At 43.1% G+C, this 16,573-nt stretch overlaps 1 protein-coding gene across 2 annotated transcripts in view; it reads right to left on the bottom strand.

The window, feature by feature from the left end:
• The window catches only part of EPS15 (epidermal growth factor receptor pathway substrate 15), a 77,265-nt gene that overhangs the window by 32,197 nt on the left and 28,495 nt on the right, over positions 1-16,573 (bottom strand). The window contains exons 5-12 of one of the 2 annotated variants that reach the window (XM_073643490.1): positions 12,882-12,977; positions 11,042-11,107; positions 9,292-9,417; positions 9,040-9,099; positions 8,255-8,461; positions 6,912-7,057; positions 6,037-6,193; positions 4,468-4,527 (exon numbers count right to left, since the gene is read on the bottom strand). In XM_073643490.1, the coding sequence (XP_073499591.1) occupies positions 4,468-4,527; positions 6,037-6,193; positions 6,912-7,057; positions 8,255-8,461; positions 9,040-9,099; positions 9,292-9,417; positions 11,042-11,107; positions 12,882-12,977 (918 nt within the window). The remainder of the gene's footprint in view (positions 1-4,467; positions 4,528-6,036; positions 6,194-6,911; positions 7,058-8,254; positions 8,462-9,039; positions 9,100-9,291; positions 9,418-11,041; positions 11,108-12,881; positions 12,978-16,573) is intronic. The other variant, XM_073643491.1, reaches the window with a different exon arrangement.

Raw genomic sequence — 16,573 nt, 5'->3', positions numbered from 1 at the left:
AACACAGCAGTATTGTGTTATATTCTCATCTGTGATTTAATTGCAGATTTTGGTCGTCTCCTTGCAGAGCAGCCGCGGACTTTGACTTTTTTATGGAGGCTCCATTAAACCGCCCTGAATACCGCAATCCATTCACTATAGTCTTCTATACATTTCAAATAAATTTTTCCACTTCCTTCACACTGGGATTTTTGGACAATTTTTTTTCTATTTTTTTTTTTATAAGTACAAATAAAATAATTGTCATGTGTGACACCGTCCTTAGGCTTTCTCCATGCAGAGTTTTTGTATCACTTTTTTTCCTGACTTCTAAAAAAAAATTTTGGGTAAAAAAGTGTGAAGTTTCAGAGAGCAACTGATCACATCCACATCAAAAGGTTGATCGGGGTAGGGTGGTGTGACATCTACTGATCCCTGTCGGGAGTCGCGCACCTGTCTTATTATAATGCCAAAGAATATTAAAGACATCTTTGGATACATTTGTTTTACTTATTTCAATGCATTTTTGGCTAACGAGTAATTTTGCAATAGGATTTTATTAGAGATTTTGGATCCTTTGGCCTCTACATCCTCTATGTATCACAGTACATAGCAAACTACAGAATGGGTTAACAGGCAAACCTCAAGCTTCTAAGCAAATTTATGAAACAACATCAAAAGTTCAAACTTAATTTGGTAATAAATCCGCTAAAAAAAAAAAATCATTCATGCAACCAGATCAGAAGAGCTCACTGACAGAGTGACCCATGTGAGGATCATACAGGGAGATACTGTGACTGCCCTGGGATTGTAGACTCTATAAAGTCCTTATTTTGTATCTGCATACCTCAACACGGCAATGGCTTAATTTAATACTCAGGTCGACTGGCGAGGTTTTTTTCAGTAGAAAAAGTCATCAAATGAAAAACTTAATAATCAGGAAGAGAAAAGCGCAGAAACCAGAACTAGGGAATTTTCTCATGCAGAAGTCAGAATTGAAGCAATTTTGTACATTCATGCAAGAAGTTACAAAACTTGTGAACGTAAAAAAATAATCTGTCTTTAAGATCAAACCCCAAAACAGCACATATAAGCATGAAGTTCTTTGAAAGCTAAATCCATAGACACCTTTGTATCTTTTATCTGTTGCTGCATTCCAAAAATATTAGAATTTTAATTCATATGAAATTTAGGAAAATTATTAATTAAGTAGGTTGTCCGATAATCAACATTTATTTACAGGTGATGACTGTACAAGGACTGTGGACCCGGAGACCCCTACTCGATCATGAAAACAGGGTTTTCACAGTCCTCTGTATGACTGAAGCATTACGGAGCAAGAATGATCGCTGCTCCATTCACTTCCATTTATGTCTCACGGCTTCCTGCTTGCCTGTTCTCATTATCAGTGAGGGTCCGAGTGATCAGATCCCCACCGATCATGGGACAACTATTTAAAATTGGAAAAAAAAATTTATGTCACAAAATCACTAAATAACACATGGCACAGTAGTGAATGGTACTGTAGCTCTTAAAGGGAATATGTCACCAGGTTTTTGCCACCTAATCTGAGAGGAGTATAATGTAGAGACAGAGACCCTGATTCCAGCGATGTATCACTTACTTGGCTGCTTGCTGTAGTTTTGATAAAATCAGTTTTAAATCAGCAGGCGATTATTACTAGATGACTAATAAACCTTTTGTCAGGTAGTCCAGCCACACCCCCACCACTGATTGGCAGCCTATGCACAGTGTAAACAGAAAGCAGCCAATCAGGGATGTGGGCGGAGTTATACAGATGTCAGCATTCAGAGAACTGGTAAATCCGCAGCAGATAAAACAGTTTTATCAAAACTACAGCAAGCAGCCCAGTAAATGACGCCTTGTTGGAATCAGGGTCTCTGCCTCTACATCATGCTGGGTTCAGATTACATAGCAAAACCTGCTGACATATTCAGTTTAAAGAATTTGGACACATTAGTGGGCTTTTTTTTTTAATAAATACATTTATATTGAGCTAAAATATTTTTCACAGATAAAAGAAAGCTCAGAATGAAATAGATAAATAAGTTCCAAACTCTCCTGTCATAACTCAGTTGACTCATTCTGCAGCCAGCAATAAACAGTTCCACACGGAGGTTATAGAAGGAAAACGGTGTAAAATTTTTAATGAAACTTGAACACAAAAATTATTTTCCGCCCTAAACAAATGTATTTAAAATAAAAAGTGCTCATAAATGTGTCCTATTCCTTCATTGTGTAGGTATTAGATTTAGCATTATGCCAGCTGTTGTAACTTAAGAGCTTGGAGTAATAAACAGAAATGAAACAGAAGATTAGAGTAAAAAGTCTAACCTTGCGCAGGCAGAACAGGACAGACGAGAGTTAGGAATATTAGAGCAGAAAGCAGATGGCAATAAAACAGTCCAGCAAGCTAGAACAGAGCAAAAGAAAGCAAAGCAGAATAGAGGGTTAGTGCCGGCAGAAACGCGCCGATCTCAAACACGTCGTCTATGCATCGCCGGTAGGTTACTAACTGAGGTTCATCAACTAAAGGGGTAAAGACAGGAACGATTTTTATCTAAGAAATCCCAAACATTCAACTTCTAATACAACCCAGACCTACAGTATACAATATGCCAGGTACATTCTCTGACCCTAGCCCCAGGCGGAAACCTACAGCACTCCAGCCGTTGTGAAACTATAACTAACAGTAAGCCCTGAGACACTGCACTAATGTACTTTGATGCAAATAAAACAGTATTTTTTTTTCCAAATTTACTTTTCGATCTATTTTGATTTAAATTATTCGCAATAGCGCAAGATGTTTGCGGAATTTTGCACAAATTCAAACTTTTGCGCCCAGTTAAAAGTTCTTGAACTTTCTTTCAAATTAAAAAATAACTACCGGAACTAAAAAAAAAGCAATATTTTTTAAAAAAGTCGGAAAATTATTGCGACAGCTGCTTGCTGCATCATAAAGATACCACCATCGCTCTCTCTCCATTGGAGACCTAACAGGACCGATCCAGCTACTAATAAAACAAATTTTAAAAGATTTCAGACCTCAACAGTTTTCTCTCATTCAGATATTCAAAGGTCTGCTTTTACTTTTAAGCAATATGTGATGCCTAATTTTTACATTTTTTTTCTTCCAACATCATTGCAGGATGTAAAGTTTATTGTAAATAATATTATATATATACACATACACACACACACACACACACATATATATATATGGCAAAAATTATGGAATCACCGGGCTCAGTTGTTTAATGTTGTTGAAAAAAGCAGATCACAGACATGGCACAAAACTAAAGTCATTTCAAATGGCAACTTTAGGGCTTTAAGAAACACTAAAAGAAATCAAGATAAAAAATGTGGTACTCAGTAAGGGTAATTTTTTTCAGACCAAGCAGAGGGAAAAAATTATGGAATCGCTCAATTCTGAGGAAAAAATTATGGAATCACCCTGTAAATTTTCATTTCCAAAACTAACACCTGCATCAAATTAGATCTGCTCCTTAGTCTGCATCTAAAAAGGAGTGATCACACCTTGGAGAGCTGTTGCACCAAGTGGACTGACATGAATCATGGCTCCAACACGAGAGATGTCAATTGAAACAAAGGAGAAGATTATCAAACTCTTAAAAAAAGGTAAATCATCACGCAATGTTGCAAAAGATGTTGGTTGTTCACAGTCGGCTGTGTCTAAAATCTGGACCAAATACAAACAACATGGGAAGGTTGTTAAAGGCAAACATACTGGTAGACCAAGGAAGACATCAAAGCGTCAAGACTGGAAACTTAAAGCAATATGTCTCCAAAACAGGAAATGCACAACAAAACAAATGAGGAACGAATGGGAGGAAACTGGAGTCAATGTCTGTGACCGAACTGTAAGAAACCGCCTAAAGGAAATGGGATTTACATACAGAAAAGCTAAACATAAGCCATCATTAACACCGAAACAGAAAAAAACAAGGTTATAATTTTTTCCTCAGAATTGAGTGATTCCATAACTTTTTCCCTCTGCTTGGTCTGAAAAAAAATTTCCCTTACTGAGCACCACATTTTTTATCTTGATTTCTTTGTGTTTCTTAAAGCCCTAAAGTTGCCATTTGAAATGACTTTAGTTTTGTGCCATGTCTGTGATCTGCTTTTTTTAAACAACATTAAACAACTGAATGAACATCCTCCGAGCCCGGTGATTCCATAATTTTTGCCAGCTGATGGCTCTGCAATGACATCTAAAATGTCAGTGCAGAGTCATTCGTGGACTGGGACAACGTTTTAAGTAGTTAGACGGTCTTTATTTAGATAATATCTAATTTTTCAGATGTGTTTAACTTCGTGTAAATGTATTTAGTTTATCTGGAATCATAAAGTTCACAACTTCAAAATTATTACAGCGACACAAATTACTGTTAACACACACAAACAGTGCGGTGAGTCTTGGTTATGGCACGCTTCCCACTCACTTACACAAACTGGTCCCGAGACATAAGGACACGGAACATTCCACATCAGAGGAGGACCGGGACTCTATTACAATTCAAGGTATGAAAAAATAAAATAAAGATTTTCCTCCTCTCTGGATTACACAATGCAGAAATCACTTTTATATATACCAGACACAGCAAATATATAACATTTCCCTTACGTACTAATGAGGCCAGGGAAACAGGCAAACTAATTAAAGGGATGAAGAATGTGAGCCGGAAATCTTAAAGGGGTTTTCCCACTAAAGTCTTTGCTATCTTATTCCTAAGAAAACTATTAAGAAGCATGATAGCGAGGGGTGCGAACACTAGGACCATCACTGAGCTTCCAAAGCTAGCCACAGCCTCTTATTCACGCTCTATGGGAATGAAAGAGATAGCTATAACAAGGGATTCGGAGACTCCTTGCTCTCATGATTGGTGGGCATCACAGCAGATGGTCGCCCAGTAATCATTCACTTATCGCCTAACCTGTGAACTGGTGATAAATATATGTAGTAGAAATCTGTCAGCATAAAATGACTGTCCAAACCAAGCAAGGCAGTCGGTGCACACTTGGTGTGGCCAAGACATTAACTGCACCTTCCCACCTATTTGTTTTCTATTTACCTCCACACTGCTCTTCCATAGGACTCATTCAGATGTCCGATTTTTCCACGTGCGGGTAAAAAAGACAAATTTTTCTGATCAGGGTTTCATCCGAGTGTGGTCCAAGTGTGGCACAGAGTGTGGCCCGAGTGAGGCTTAAAGTGAAGTCCGAGTGAGGCTTAAAGTGAAGTCCGAGTGAGGCTTAAAGTGAGGTCCGAGTGAGGCTTAAAGTGAGGTCCGAGTGAGGCTTAAAGTGAGGTCCGAGTGAGGCTTAAAGTGAGGTCCGAGTGAGGCTTAAAGTGAGGTCCGAGTGAGGCTTAAAGTGAGGTCCGAGTGAGGCTTAAAGTGAGGTCCGAGTGAGGCTTAAAGTGAGGTCCGAGTGAGGCTTAAAGTGAGGTCCGAGTGAGGCTTAAAGTGAGGTCCGAGTGAGGCTTAAAGTGAGGTCCGAGTGAGGCTTAAAGTGAGGTCCGAGTGAGGCTTAAAGTGAGGTCTGAGTGAGGCTTAAAGTGAGGTCTGAGTGTCATCCATTCTCACAGTCCATGAAAATCAGACCGCCATTTTTTTCATGGACCCTTTGACTTGCATTGCCCATTTCTTGAATCAAAAATCGGACATGTCTCCACAATTTTAGTGGACCAAAAAGTCATGGACATATGAATGACCCCTATACAGGTATAAGTGCGATCCGTGAAAAACAAGGATAGCACTGGTACGTGAAAATCGGACATCTGAATGAGGCCTTATCTCACAGTTTTCAGGAGTCAAAGGAGGGCAGAGGTACAGTAAATGGAAAACAAGCAGGTGGGAAGGTGCACTGAACTGCTCGGTCACACCAAGGGTGCACCCGAGCGACTGTGCTTGGTTTGAACAGTCATTTTGTGCTGACAGAATCTTTTAAAGAACTGGAATCTTGGGAGTTGCGAGGGTGACACGATGCAACGTACAGGCTCATTCTAGAACATACCTTGGGTGTCGCTGATCTTTCAGATGGAGGCATCATTTCTGGAGTGAGGGATTGAGGAGGATCAGTGCCCTTAGAGAGTTTTTGATTGATGAGATGAAGTGACAGCGCAAATTGCTCTTTAGACAGTTTCCCCAAGTCCTTGGTGTCACACAAAGACCTGGAAAGACACCACAAAAACGGGAACATTCTCAAGGAAATCTAAGACACTTGTCGACTATCTCCAGTTTGCGCTAAAGTAATTACGCCATATACTGCATCAGAGAAGGAGGAAAGATCCTAAATGCTTCAGATCAGCTCTTTGACCAAGAAATGCATGAAAACCCATACTTGTTAGACAGTTGGCCGAAATGTCGATGGCCGATGTTAGCGGGGGTCTTAAAAGGGGTTGTCCACTTTTGGGGATATTTTATTTATATGAATGTAATTGGGGCTAAAAATTATTTTTGTAATAAGGTTTCATCAAACATTTTGCACCGTTTGCCTTCTATAGCCTCTGCGCTGCACTGTGTATTGATAGATGCAGAAGGAGTTAACTGGGAATTCAGTGAGCTCCCTATGACGTCCTGACAGAGATTGTAACTCTTTAATCAGTCTTTTTCTGACCTCCTCTTGGCTTAATTATGGTCACAGACCATATGAAAATTAAATGTGAAAGGAAACGAAGAGCCTGGAAAAGCCAAACGGTGCAAAATTTGTAATTAAACCAAATTATAAAAATTTAAAATTTTAGCCCAAAAGACATGCATTTAAGAAAAAAAATAAAAATTGGCACCAAAGATGGACAACCCCTTAAAAGTTAGGTTTGGAATATCAAACCGTGGCATGAACAAAGGCTAATCAGAGAACTGGCAGATGGGTCAGTTAACTGTACTTACCAGATATGGGCGAGCAGTGCAGATTTTAATCCTGTTTTCAGAAAGACCTCTCGAACTTCCAGCCCAGACACCAGGCCATCTTGGTCTTTATCAAGTTTTAGAAAAATCTCATCATATTTTGCTTTTTCTGCATGTGATACAACCCACTGGAGGAAAAAAAAGTAAAACAAAAAGGTAAGGACAGTATAAGGCCATCTAAACACAGACGTCTCCCTGGTTTCATGGAAACCTCATTTTATCTTCTTTTACATTAAAGGGATATTCCCATTTTAAAGATCTTATCCCAATATGTACTAGGTGTAATAATAATAATATTAGCAAATAGCTTCAATTAGAAATGTAGTATAGTTCTTCTGATTAGTTATGTCACTTACCCATGTGCAGAGCATTGCAGTAGCTTAAGTATCCATGGTTAAAACCACTCATATAGTGACAGTTGTTAGTGGTCGTAACCATGGATATCTAAGCTTCATAAGGCGTAAGCGACATAGCTTATCAGAAGAACTATACTACATTTCTAATTGGATGCATTTGCTATTATTATTATTATCGTACCTACACATATTGGGATAGGATCTTAGAGATAGGAATACCCCTTCCCTCTACGGCCAATTTCCATTTTTTCCTTTCCTGCTTCCAGGAGCCATAACTTTTTTACTTTTCCGTCCACACAGTCGTATCAGGGCTTGTTTTTTGTGGGACGAGTTGTACTTTTGATTGACACCATTAATTTTACCAGATAGTGCTGGAAAATGGGAAAAAGATTCCTAGTTTGATGAAATTGCAAAAAAAAACAAAAAACAGCAATTTTGGAGTTTTTAATTTGTTTTCTGTTTACCGATCGGGTTGATTAATTTTAGATTTTGATATAAATCGACTTTTCTGGGCGTGGCGACACCATGTGTATTTTTTATTATCTTTAATTTTACTAGGGGAATAGAGTGGTGATTTTAAATAATCTTTTTTTTTTCCCATATTTTTAAAATATTTTATTTTTACTCTTCATGGTATTTATTAGTCCACTTGTGGATCATTGGGGGATGATGTCCTATCACTGAAGTATAGATCTGTGTCTTTTCATCGTAATCCTGATAATGAGACTGCTGAAAAGTGATTGTACAGGAAGTAAAATTCTAGAAATTTTAGACTTTTCTGTACAAATATAGAAAATTAAAAAAACACTTGGGAGAGAAAAAAATATATAAAAAAAATTATATATTTTTTTTTTTTTTTGGGAGGGGGGGGTGAATAAAAGTTAAAAAGATGAAACTTTCCATTTTATTGACATATGCACCTGTTATATCTATGTTCAGTGATGGTGTTACATGCAGTTTTATGCTCACCTGTGTCGCAGGGGCTTTTGTGGGCAGGATTCCTACAGGAGGCAGCGAGTGTCTCGGCTCTTTGGAAGGCGGCGCTGGCAGAGGTGGGATTATTGGCAATGATGATGGGGGTCCTGATGTTTTTCTTTTGGATGGTGGCACCAGAACAGGAGGTAAAACCATAGGAACGGGTTCTTTTTCTAATGCAGAATACACCAGGAACATGGCCTGGAAATAAAACGTAATTCAAAGAAAGTAAAGTTATGGGTCTGTATAAAATATGGTATTTTTGAAAATATTTACGCATCTAAAGTCTTAATAATTTACGAGAGATTTTATCCGTTGTGTGAAACGCGAGAAATCAGGAAAGGAATACAACTTCGCCCTTTCAGGAGCATGTCTGGTTTGTTTCTTCAGTACATATGTACGAGAAGGACTCGGAAGGACCGGTCCAGTGGCCGGATTTGTGGCGGTTGAATCTGCCGGCAGTCGCAGCTCTTCGTTTGATTAGCCAGTCTGGCGTGAGATGACTTGTGCATAATAGCGCAACTATGATGTCACGCCAGGTCAGCTAATCAAAAGAAGAGGATAGGAGGCGGTTCTCAAGGTTCTGACGGCAATGTGGCGACTGGACAGAGTCTTGCGAAACGATCTGTACCAACTCTACATTTGTCCTTTTCTACCCACTTACCTGTGATGAAAACAGGTCCTTGAATACGCGAAAGACTATATCGGCAAAAGCACAAGACGTTTCAACTGGTGCACAATGGGCCAGTCATAAATCACAGAAATGCAAACTGACTTACGACAGCAAACTCATCTCGATCCAGTAATCCATCATGATCGATATCACTCAACTCCCAGACCTTGAGGATTAAAAAAAAAAAAAAAAAAAAAAGGAAATACATCAAAAAGATAAAAACACAAATAAAAAGTAATTAAAAAACAAACAACAACCAAAAAAGCAACAGTAAAAAAAGCAAACAACAACAAAAAAGCAACAACAAAAACAAAAAAGCAACAACAAAAACAAAAAAGCAACAACAACAAACACTCACACGGCCCAGGACCTCCACGGGCAGCTTGGAATTAAGCAGCACAGGTTTCACCTTGTCCCCAGATAGGAATCCATTCATGGGGCTCAGACTGTCGAATATTGCATCATATTTTGCCTTTTCTTCAGGCTGCCATGTAAAGCACAACATAATGAATATTTCAGTCTTTCGTGAAACTGAAAATAAGGGCTCATAATAAGCCTTATGATCAAGCCTACTCCCCAGCTTTCCTCACCTTCCCTGGGTCAATCGCTGTGTTTTCCCCACTGCTCCCGCTATCTGTTATTGTCTGCAGCGTTTATCTTGCGTCAACACCTCTGTAGACAATCAGTGAGCTCAAAGAATTGACGGCACAAGATGCTTAGAGCCACTGAGATCAATGACTGGCAGCAGCGCTGCCAATAATAACAGATGGCAGGAGGAGTGGCAGAGACTCAGTGCAGGATGCGGGGAGGGTGACTAAAGCACTTGTTTTACCTGAAACTAGAAAACCCCTTTAAATGATATATCAGTACCACACGAGTAGATGCCACATATGCAGCCATGGACTGAGAAGGATATTATGTGACAAGTAAATTGCATGTGTATTTGGCTAACAATCATTTTTGGCCATTGGCCTACATTAAAAAAATTTGCACCGTCTGCCTCCTGTAGTCTCTGTGTTACACGGGCTATTGCTGGCTGCAGAATGAGCTGGAGCACGACACTTACACACAGCAAATGCGGCAGCCCCAGGCCATAGGAGACTGCGGTCAGTGTCCGACCCCATCTCCTACATTTTGGTTATATCAGCTGTGAACTGATTACACCACTGGCGCGCCAAGTTTACAGCTGTAGGTGGAGCCTGGCGCCATTATATTTTAGCTCAAGGCTGTGCTCTGGACTACCATTTCCCTAGGTAACCTGTAATGTCTGTGATCTGAGTGGAGCCGTTAAGTCTTGGCCTCAGGACTACGATAGTGACTTCATTCAGCTGAATTACATCATCACTGAATGAAGAAACCAAAACAGCGCAGGTGCCCAGACTTGTGCTCACCTGTAATTACTGTGATCTTGGTGCAGCAATGACATGACGGTTCCACTCAGATCACTGTACTTAGTTACCGGTGAGAGGTGTATCTAATGCTATCGTGAGGGATACAGTCCGCAGAGAAATGTCTTTAATTGGATCATGTGTAATACAAAGTATTGAGCCATGTATCTAATCCTTTCATGTGTGATACTGACTGCTGAACTTTGTAATTACTGTGATCTGAGCACTGCAGCAGTGAGATGACTGCTCCACTCAGATCTCTGTAAAGAGCAGTGCAGGACCAACTAACAGAATTGTCGCTGCCATTACTGTCCACATCTCAGTAACACACGGCAGTCACCAATAAAATGTCTCCACATTGTGATCCTAAACTTTCTATCCTTTTGAAAACGCCCAGAAGAGGAGTGGTGGAGGAGTGGCATCACACACAAGTGAGCAGATCCCTCCCACATTTACTGCAGTCGTAATGCGAGCAGGTAGTACACTAAGTTTTTATAGCCAATTTCAGGAGATGCTACCTCTAGTGTTCAAAAGTTGAAAATATAAAAACGTTAATCATTTTTCATATTTTATACCATTAAAAAAAGTGTTTTTTTTATTAAAACACTAATACTTTACATTTTTTAATTTTTGAAAGAAAATGATCACCTACAAGATGCATATAAAGTGTACAAATTATCAAATACACATGGTGGCATAATATCTGGTCATAGGACTTACCTTTACAGCCCATGGCGAGTCCACAGCAACTGGAGCAGCTACCAAGGAGGAAGCGGTCATATCATGCTGAATGCAAAACATACAAAGCACAGCTTACCCAGCGAGTAATAGGAACGAATACATTATTACTAAACTAAAACTTTCTTTTGCTGGTACTGCTGCCCGGCGTGTGAGGCAAGCGCTGGGAATTTAATAGTTTCTCGCAGATATACACATTATGCATCCTAAAAATCTAGAGTCTGGAGTAAGCCTAACGTCAAGGGAAGGAAGTTGGGGGAGTGGGAGCAAAGAAAACAGGCAAGCACATGAAAAGAAAATAGGTGCAGGATAGAAGCTGTGCTGATATATGAGCTAATGAAGACATCAGCGCTCTGGAGAAATGCAGACTTCACATCTAGCCAATTGTTTGAATAGTCGACATTTACTCCTGCATTTCCCTACCAGGCACCACTGCAGGAGAAAATATATATCTAGTTATGATTTCTTAGATCTTGGAAAGGATGGGGAATGAGAGCAAAGAAAACGGGCTATGGAAAAGGAAGAAAGCACATCACGAACAGGAAATAGGTGCAGGATAGAAGCTGTGCTGATATATGAGCTAATGAAGACATCAGTTCTGGACACATGCAGACCTCACAACCAGCAAATTATTTGAGTAGCTGGCATGTACTCCCACATTTCCCTACCAAAGGCCACTGCAGGAGAAAAATGTATATCTAGCTATAGTTTCTTATGTCTCGGGAAGGATGGTAGGGGAATTGTAGCAAGGAAAAGGGGTTATGGGAAAGATGGAAAGCACATCATGAACAGGAAATAGGTGCAGGATAGAAGCTGTGCTGATATATCAGCTACTGAAGACATCAGTTCTGAATACATGCAGACCTTGCATCCAGCATGTACTCCTATGCATATCTAGATATGGTTTCTTATGTAGTAACAAGGGATTAGAGGAATGCGAGAGAAGTCCGACCTGGGACAATTAGTTGGCTTAGTTTTACAAGGAGGTCTCCTTTTATGAGAACAACCCCATTCACACTGGATTTTCTCTGATCAGTGCAGTTATTCTGAATGGTGCATAGAAACAATTTGCAAACTATTTTATTAGATTTGTATTTTTATTTCCAAAGTGAACTTCGTTCTGGGTATTAGTGTCAAACACAAGAGATGAAAAATTCTTTGGAAACTCCATTTTTGTTAAACTGTTACAAGCACTGATTGGCTGCACGGTTAGGTGACTGGCGGCCAGGACCTCATCACTTCTGGCCGGGTGAAGCCAACTGGAGCCACAGCCCCGGAGCAGGGAAGGGGAAAGATTAAGATGGCGAGCAGCATCAAGTGGGTTGGAAAATGGCTATCGTGCCAGTTATGAAGGAGGGAACCTGCATGTGCCCGTCTAATGCTCATGGAGTCTCTTTTATCTTCTTGTTGCCGATTACCCCAGTAGGGTAGCTTCCCTCTAATCACTTTAAAATTAGAACCAAAAACCTCTTTTAAGTAATATTATTGCAAGTGTAGGTATCAGCAATAATGAGAGTTGAGCAAAAAGATTTGCAAAACATGGCCAACGGATGAGAACACTGCTAACCTTTTATTACCTGCGATGTCCCCAGCACCTCTTCGGATTAATGGGACCCTCAACGTCATTATTTTGAGATGCACGCATGACGTTACGGGGGCCACTACTAATCAGAAGTGCCGGGAATATTGCAGACAGTAGGAGGTTTGCAATGCTATGGTTTGGGGGCCACAGATTTACCAGCATGCCCATCAGACCAGTGTCCTGACAATCTTTTTGCTCCACTCTAAGCAATAACAACTGGACTTAATATCGGGCTCTTACAAATCTTGGCGGGGGCACCACCTTCTTGAGGCTGCTGTGCGACACCTCCATCCCATTCTGAGCACAGGCGACGAGCTGCAAAGCCGCAAAAAATTCCTGGAAAAGAAGAATAAAATAAAGAGTGTTACAGCGAGACAACATGACGCGCAAATATTTATGGCACGGAGAGTCCAGTATGTGTGTACATAGGTACGAGTTATAAGCACAGACACCGGTACAGCACTTTCTAGAGTTAGAAACTCAAACAAGACATTGTGCAGAGAAATAAATCACCATTCGGGTAACACAGGAGGCATAAAGTGTGTAAACTCAGGAATTCCTGTCTTCTGGACTGAATATAAGTGGCGGCAAAGCAGGAGAGAAGGGACGTCTGCAGAAAACGACTAAACGATTAGTAAGAGAAGGGACCAGGATCATCTTTTACAAGCAGTGTGCTAGTATGAAGGCACTACTACTGTATCAGCCAGAGATTTCTGTAAGAGGGTCAAACAGAACAGCCTACTACCAAGCTCAGCATGGCAAGCAGATGTTTACTGCCAAAATCGGGACAGGAATATAGGGTAAGCGGCCACCGAAAGAGTTCACAAAAAGTGATGTCACAGCTCACCTCCGCCTTCTGTACAATGATTGATAACTCCTCTATATACAGTAGATAACACAGGATCCACCATTGACAATAGGTGATGTCACAGCTCACCTCCTCCTCCTGTACAATGACACCTCTATATACAGTAGATAACTCGTTGTGAATGGTGGATCCTGTGTTATGTCACAGCTCACCTCCTCCTTCCTGCACAGATCACAGAGCATGCCCACAACACTTTTCCACAGAAGTCAGAGCCAGTCTATTGCTGTCTATGGTAAATGTAGCTGCTGTAAACCATCTCTCTAAATGCTGTTAATAAAAACTTGGGAAGATGGTTGATCCATTATCAAATAGACTTAAAGAAAAAAAATACATATCAATACTTGGTTTTAATGATGACTAAAATAATATGTTTGATACATTCCCTTTAAGAATGATCCATCAGCTACACATGTGGTCCTGCTACTTACTAGTCTACTTGCTCTTTTCCTTACCACCAGGACACTAACTGTAGCGCCGGCGTCCCTGCCCTCTGCTAGGCAGGGACGCTGTTCCCCTCACCTCTCTGCTCCGTGCCCGGCGTCCTCCTCCTGCTCTGCTGGCAGCGCGCGCTCCTTCCCGGCCACTGTGCTTAGGGCGCGCGCGCGCTCTCCCTCCCTCTTAAAGGGGCCGCGCGCGCCGTCCTAAGGAGTCCCCGGCCAATGGCCGGAGGACTTCACCATATATAAGGCACCTCCTCCAAAATGGAGGTGCCCGAGCAATGTTGTTGCACTGTTCACTACTCTGCTTCAGCCCTCAGGTCCCGTTGCCAGTTACCTGCCAGATACCTGCCAGATTCCTGCCAGCTTGCCGTCTTTTCCTGCCTGATTATCTGCTACCTGCCTGCTAGTCTGAGGTCCGACGGTCTGCCTTACTACTCCTGTCAGTCTGTCTAAGGACCAGCCTGTCCGCTCACCTGGGAGCGCACTTCAGCCACCTGCCTGCTTGCCTGAGGTCCGACGGTCTGCCTTCCAACTCCTGTCAGTCTGTCTATGGACCAGCTTGCCTGCTCACCTGGGAGCACACATCTGCTACCTGCCTGCTAGCCTACCTGGAGGCTCCGCCGTCACGTGCTGTGACCACCTGCCTGTCCAGTGACTCCTGCCCGCTCACCTGGGAGCGCTCATCTGCTGCCTGTCTGCTAGCCTACCTGGAGGCTCTGCCGTCACGTGCTGTGACCACCCGCCTGTCCAGAGACTTCTGCCCGCTCACCTGGGAGCGCTCATCTGCCGCCTGTCTGTTGGTCTTCCTGGAGGCTCCGCCGTCACATGCTGTGACCACCCGTTCATCCAGAGACTCTCGCCTGCTCACCTGGGAGCTCACGTCTATCATCAGCCGCCACAGGTCGTACCAACCCTTTACCCAGAGACTGCCCCGGTCACTTGCCGTGACCATCTGCCCGTTCATCCAGAGACTGCCCCGGTCACTTGCCGTGACCATCTGCCCGTTCATTCAGAGACTGCCCCGGTCACTTGCCGTGACCATCTGCCCGTTCATCCAGAGACTGCCCCGGTCACTTGCCGTGACCATCTGCCCGTTCATCCAGAGACTGCCCCGGTCACTTGCCGTGACCTCCAGCCCGTTCACTCAGAGACTGTCCCGGTCACCTGCTGTGACTTCCTGCCCGTCTTACCTGGTCGCCACCCGCTCCCTTACAAGGACCGCCCCCTTGTATAGTAGCTCAGAGGTTCCGCCTCCCAGACCCGTTACAGTTTGCTCGGGCCATGGAACCCGGTGGCACCCAAGCTCCCTCGCTCTCGGACCTGTGTCATGAACTGTCCCGTCAAAGGTCCCAACAGGAGTCCATCCTGGGTCACCTGCGGAATGTCAATACTCGCCTGAACACTCTGACTGCTCCACCAGCAACCTCCGCCAGTGCCATATCTTGCAATCCGGCAGCTCCGCTGCCCACTAATACCATGGTATCCTACTCCGGACCCCGGCTTTCTGCACCTCCTCGCTTCGGAGGCGACTCCGCCCAGGCTCGGGGCTTCGTAAATCAGTGCACCCTGCACTTTGAACTATTGTCCCACCAGTTTAACTCCGACCGAGCCAAAATTGCGTTCATCATGTCCCATCTCACCGGGGAGGCGCTGGCCTGGCTAAATCCTCTATGGGAGAGAGGAGACCCCCTGGTGTCCAACTTGCCTGCTTTTCTCACGGCTTTCCGGAAAGTCTTCGACGAACCCGCACGGAAGACCTCATCCGCATCATCACTGCTACGCCTCCGTCAGGGAAGTCTCACCGTGGGCCAATATGCCATACGGTTCCGTACCCTTGCCTCGGAGCTGGCCTGGGATAACGACGCTCTGGTATCCGTCTTCTGGGAGGGTCTGTCCGGTCGTATTAAAGATGAACTTGCCGGTCGGGACATCCCTACCACTCTCGATGACCTAATAACTCTTGCCACCCGGATTGACCTACGGTTCCAGGAGCGTGCCAAAGAGGTCACCCGTGAGAGGAGGTTACCACGTCTAGCTCCTACTTTTCAGAAACCCGTCACTCCCTCCGTCTCTACCCAGGTACACTCTCCTGAGCCTATGCAGGTCGACCAGACCAAGATGGTCAAAACCCGTCAGGACTTACGCCGTGCCGAGGGGAGCTACTTCTACTGTGGCAGTAAGGAGCACCGGATCCGTACCTGCCCGGAGAGGTCGGGAAACGCCTGTGTCTAGGTTCGCTCAGAGAGGTCGACCTAGACAAGAATAAATCCTCTCCATCTCTGCTATTGTCAGTCTCAATCGTCTGCGGGGAGAACCGTTATTTCGAACTAGCCCAACTTGACTCTGGAGCAGCCGGGAATCTTATTTCACAGTCCCTGGTAGAGAAATACCGCATCCCCACCAAACCTCTGGCTGTACCCTTGTCTGTTGCTGCCGTGGATGGGGGTCTCTTACCACGCCCCATCCAACTCATCACCGAATCCATTACTCTGCAGGTGGGAATGCTGCATTCTGAGAGTATCTCCTTTCATGTTCTGCCTGGACTCTCCCACGCCCTCTTGCTAGGCCTACCTTGGCTCCAGAGACATGCACCCGTGCTTGACTGGCAGACCGGAGAGGTCCTT

This window comes from Phyllobates terribilis, unplaced genomic scaffold (assembly GCF_046119375.1).
Source record: "Phyllobates terribilis strain yellow unplaced genomic scaffold, ASM4611937v1 Scaffold_8__6_contigs__length_399053987, whole genome shotgun sequence".
Taxonomy (NCBI): Eukaryota; Metazoa; Chordata; class Amphibia; order Anura; family Dendrobatidae; genus Phyllobates; species Phyllobates terribilis.
This window is presented reverse-complemented; position numbering and strand designations above follow the sequence as displayed.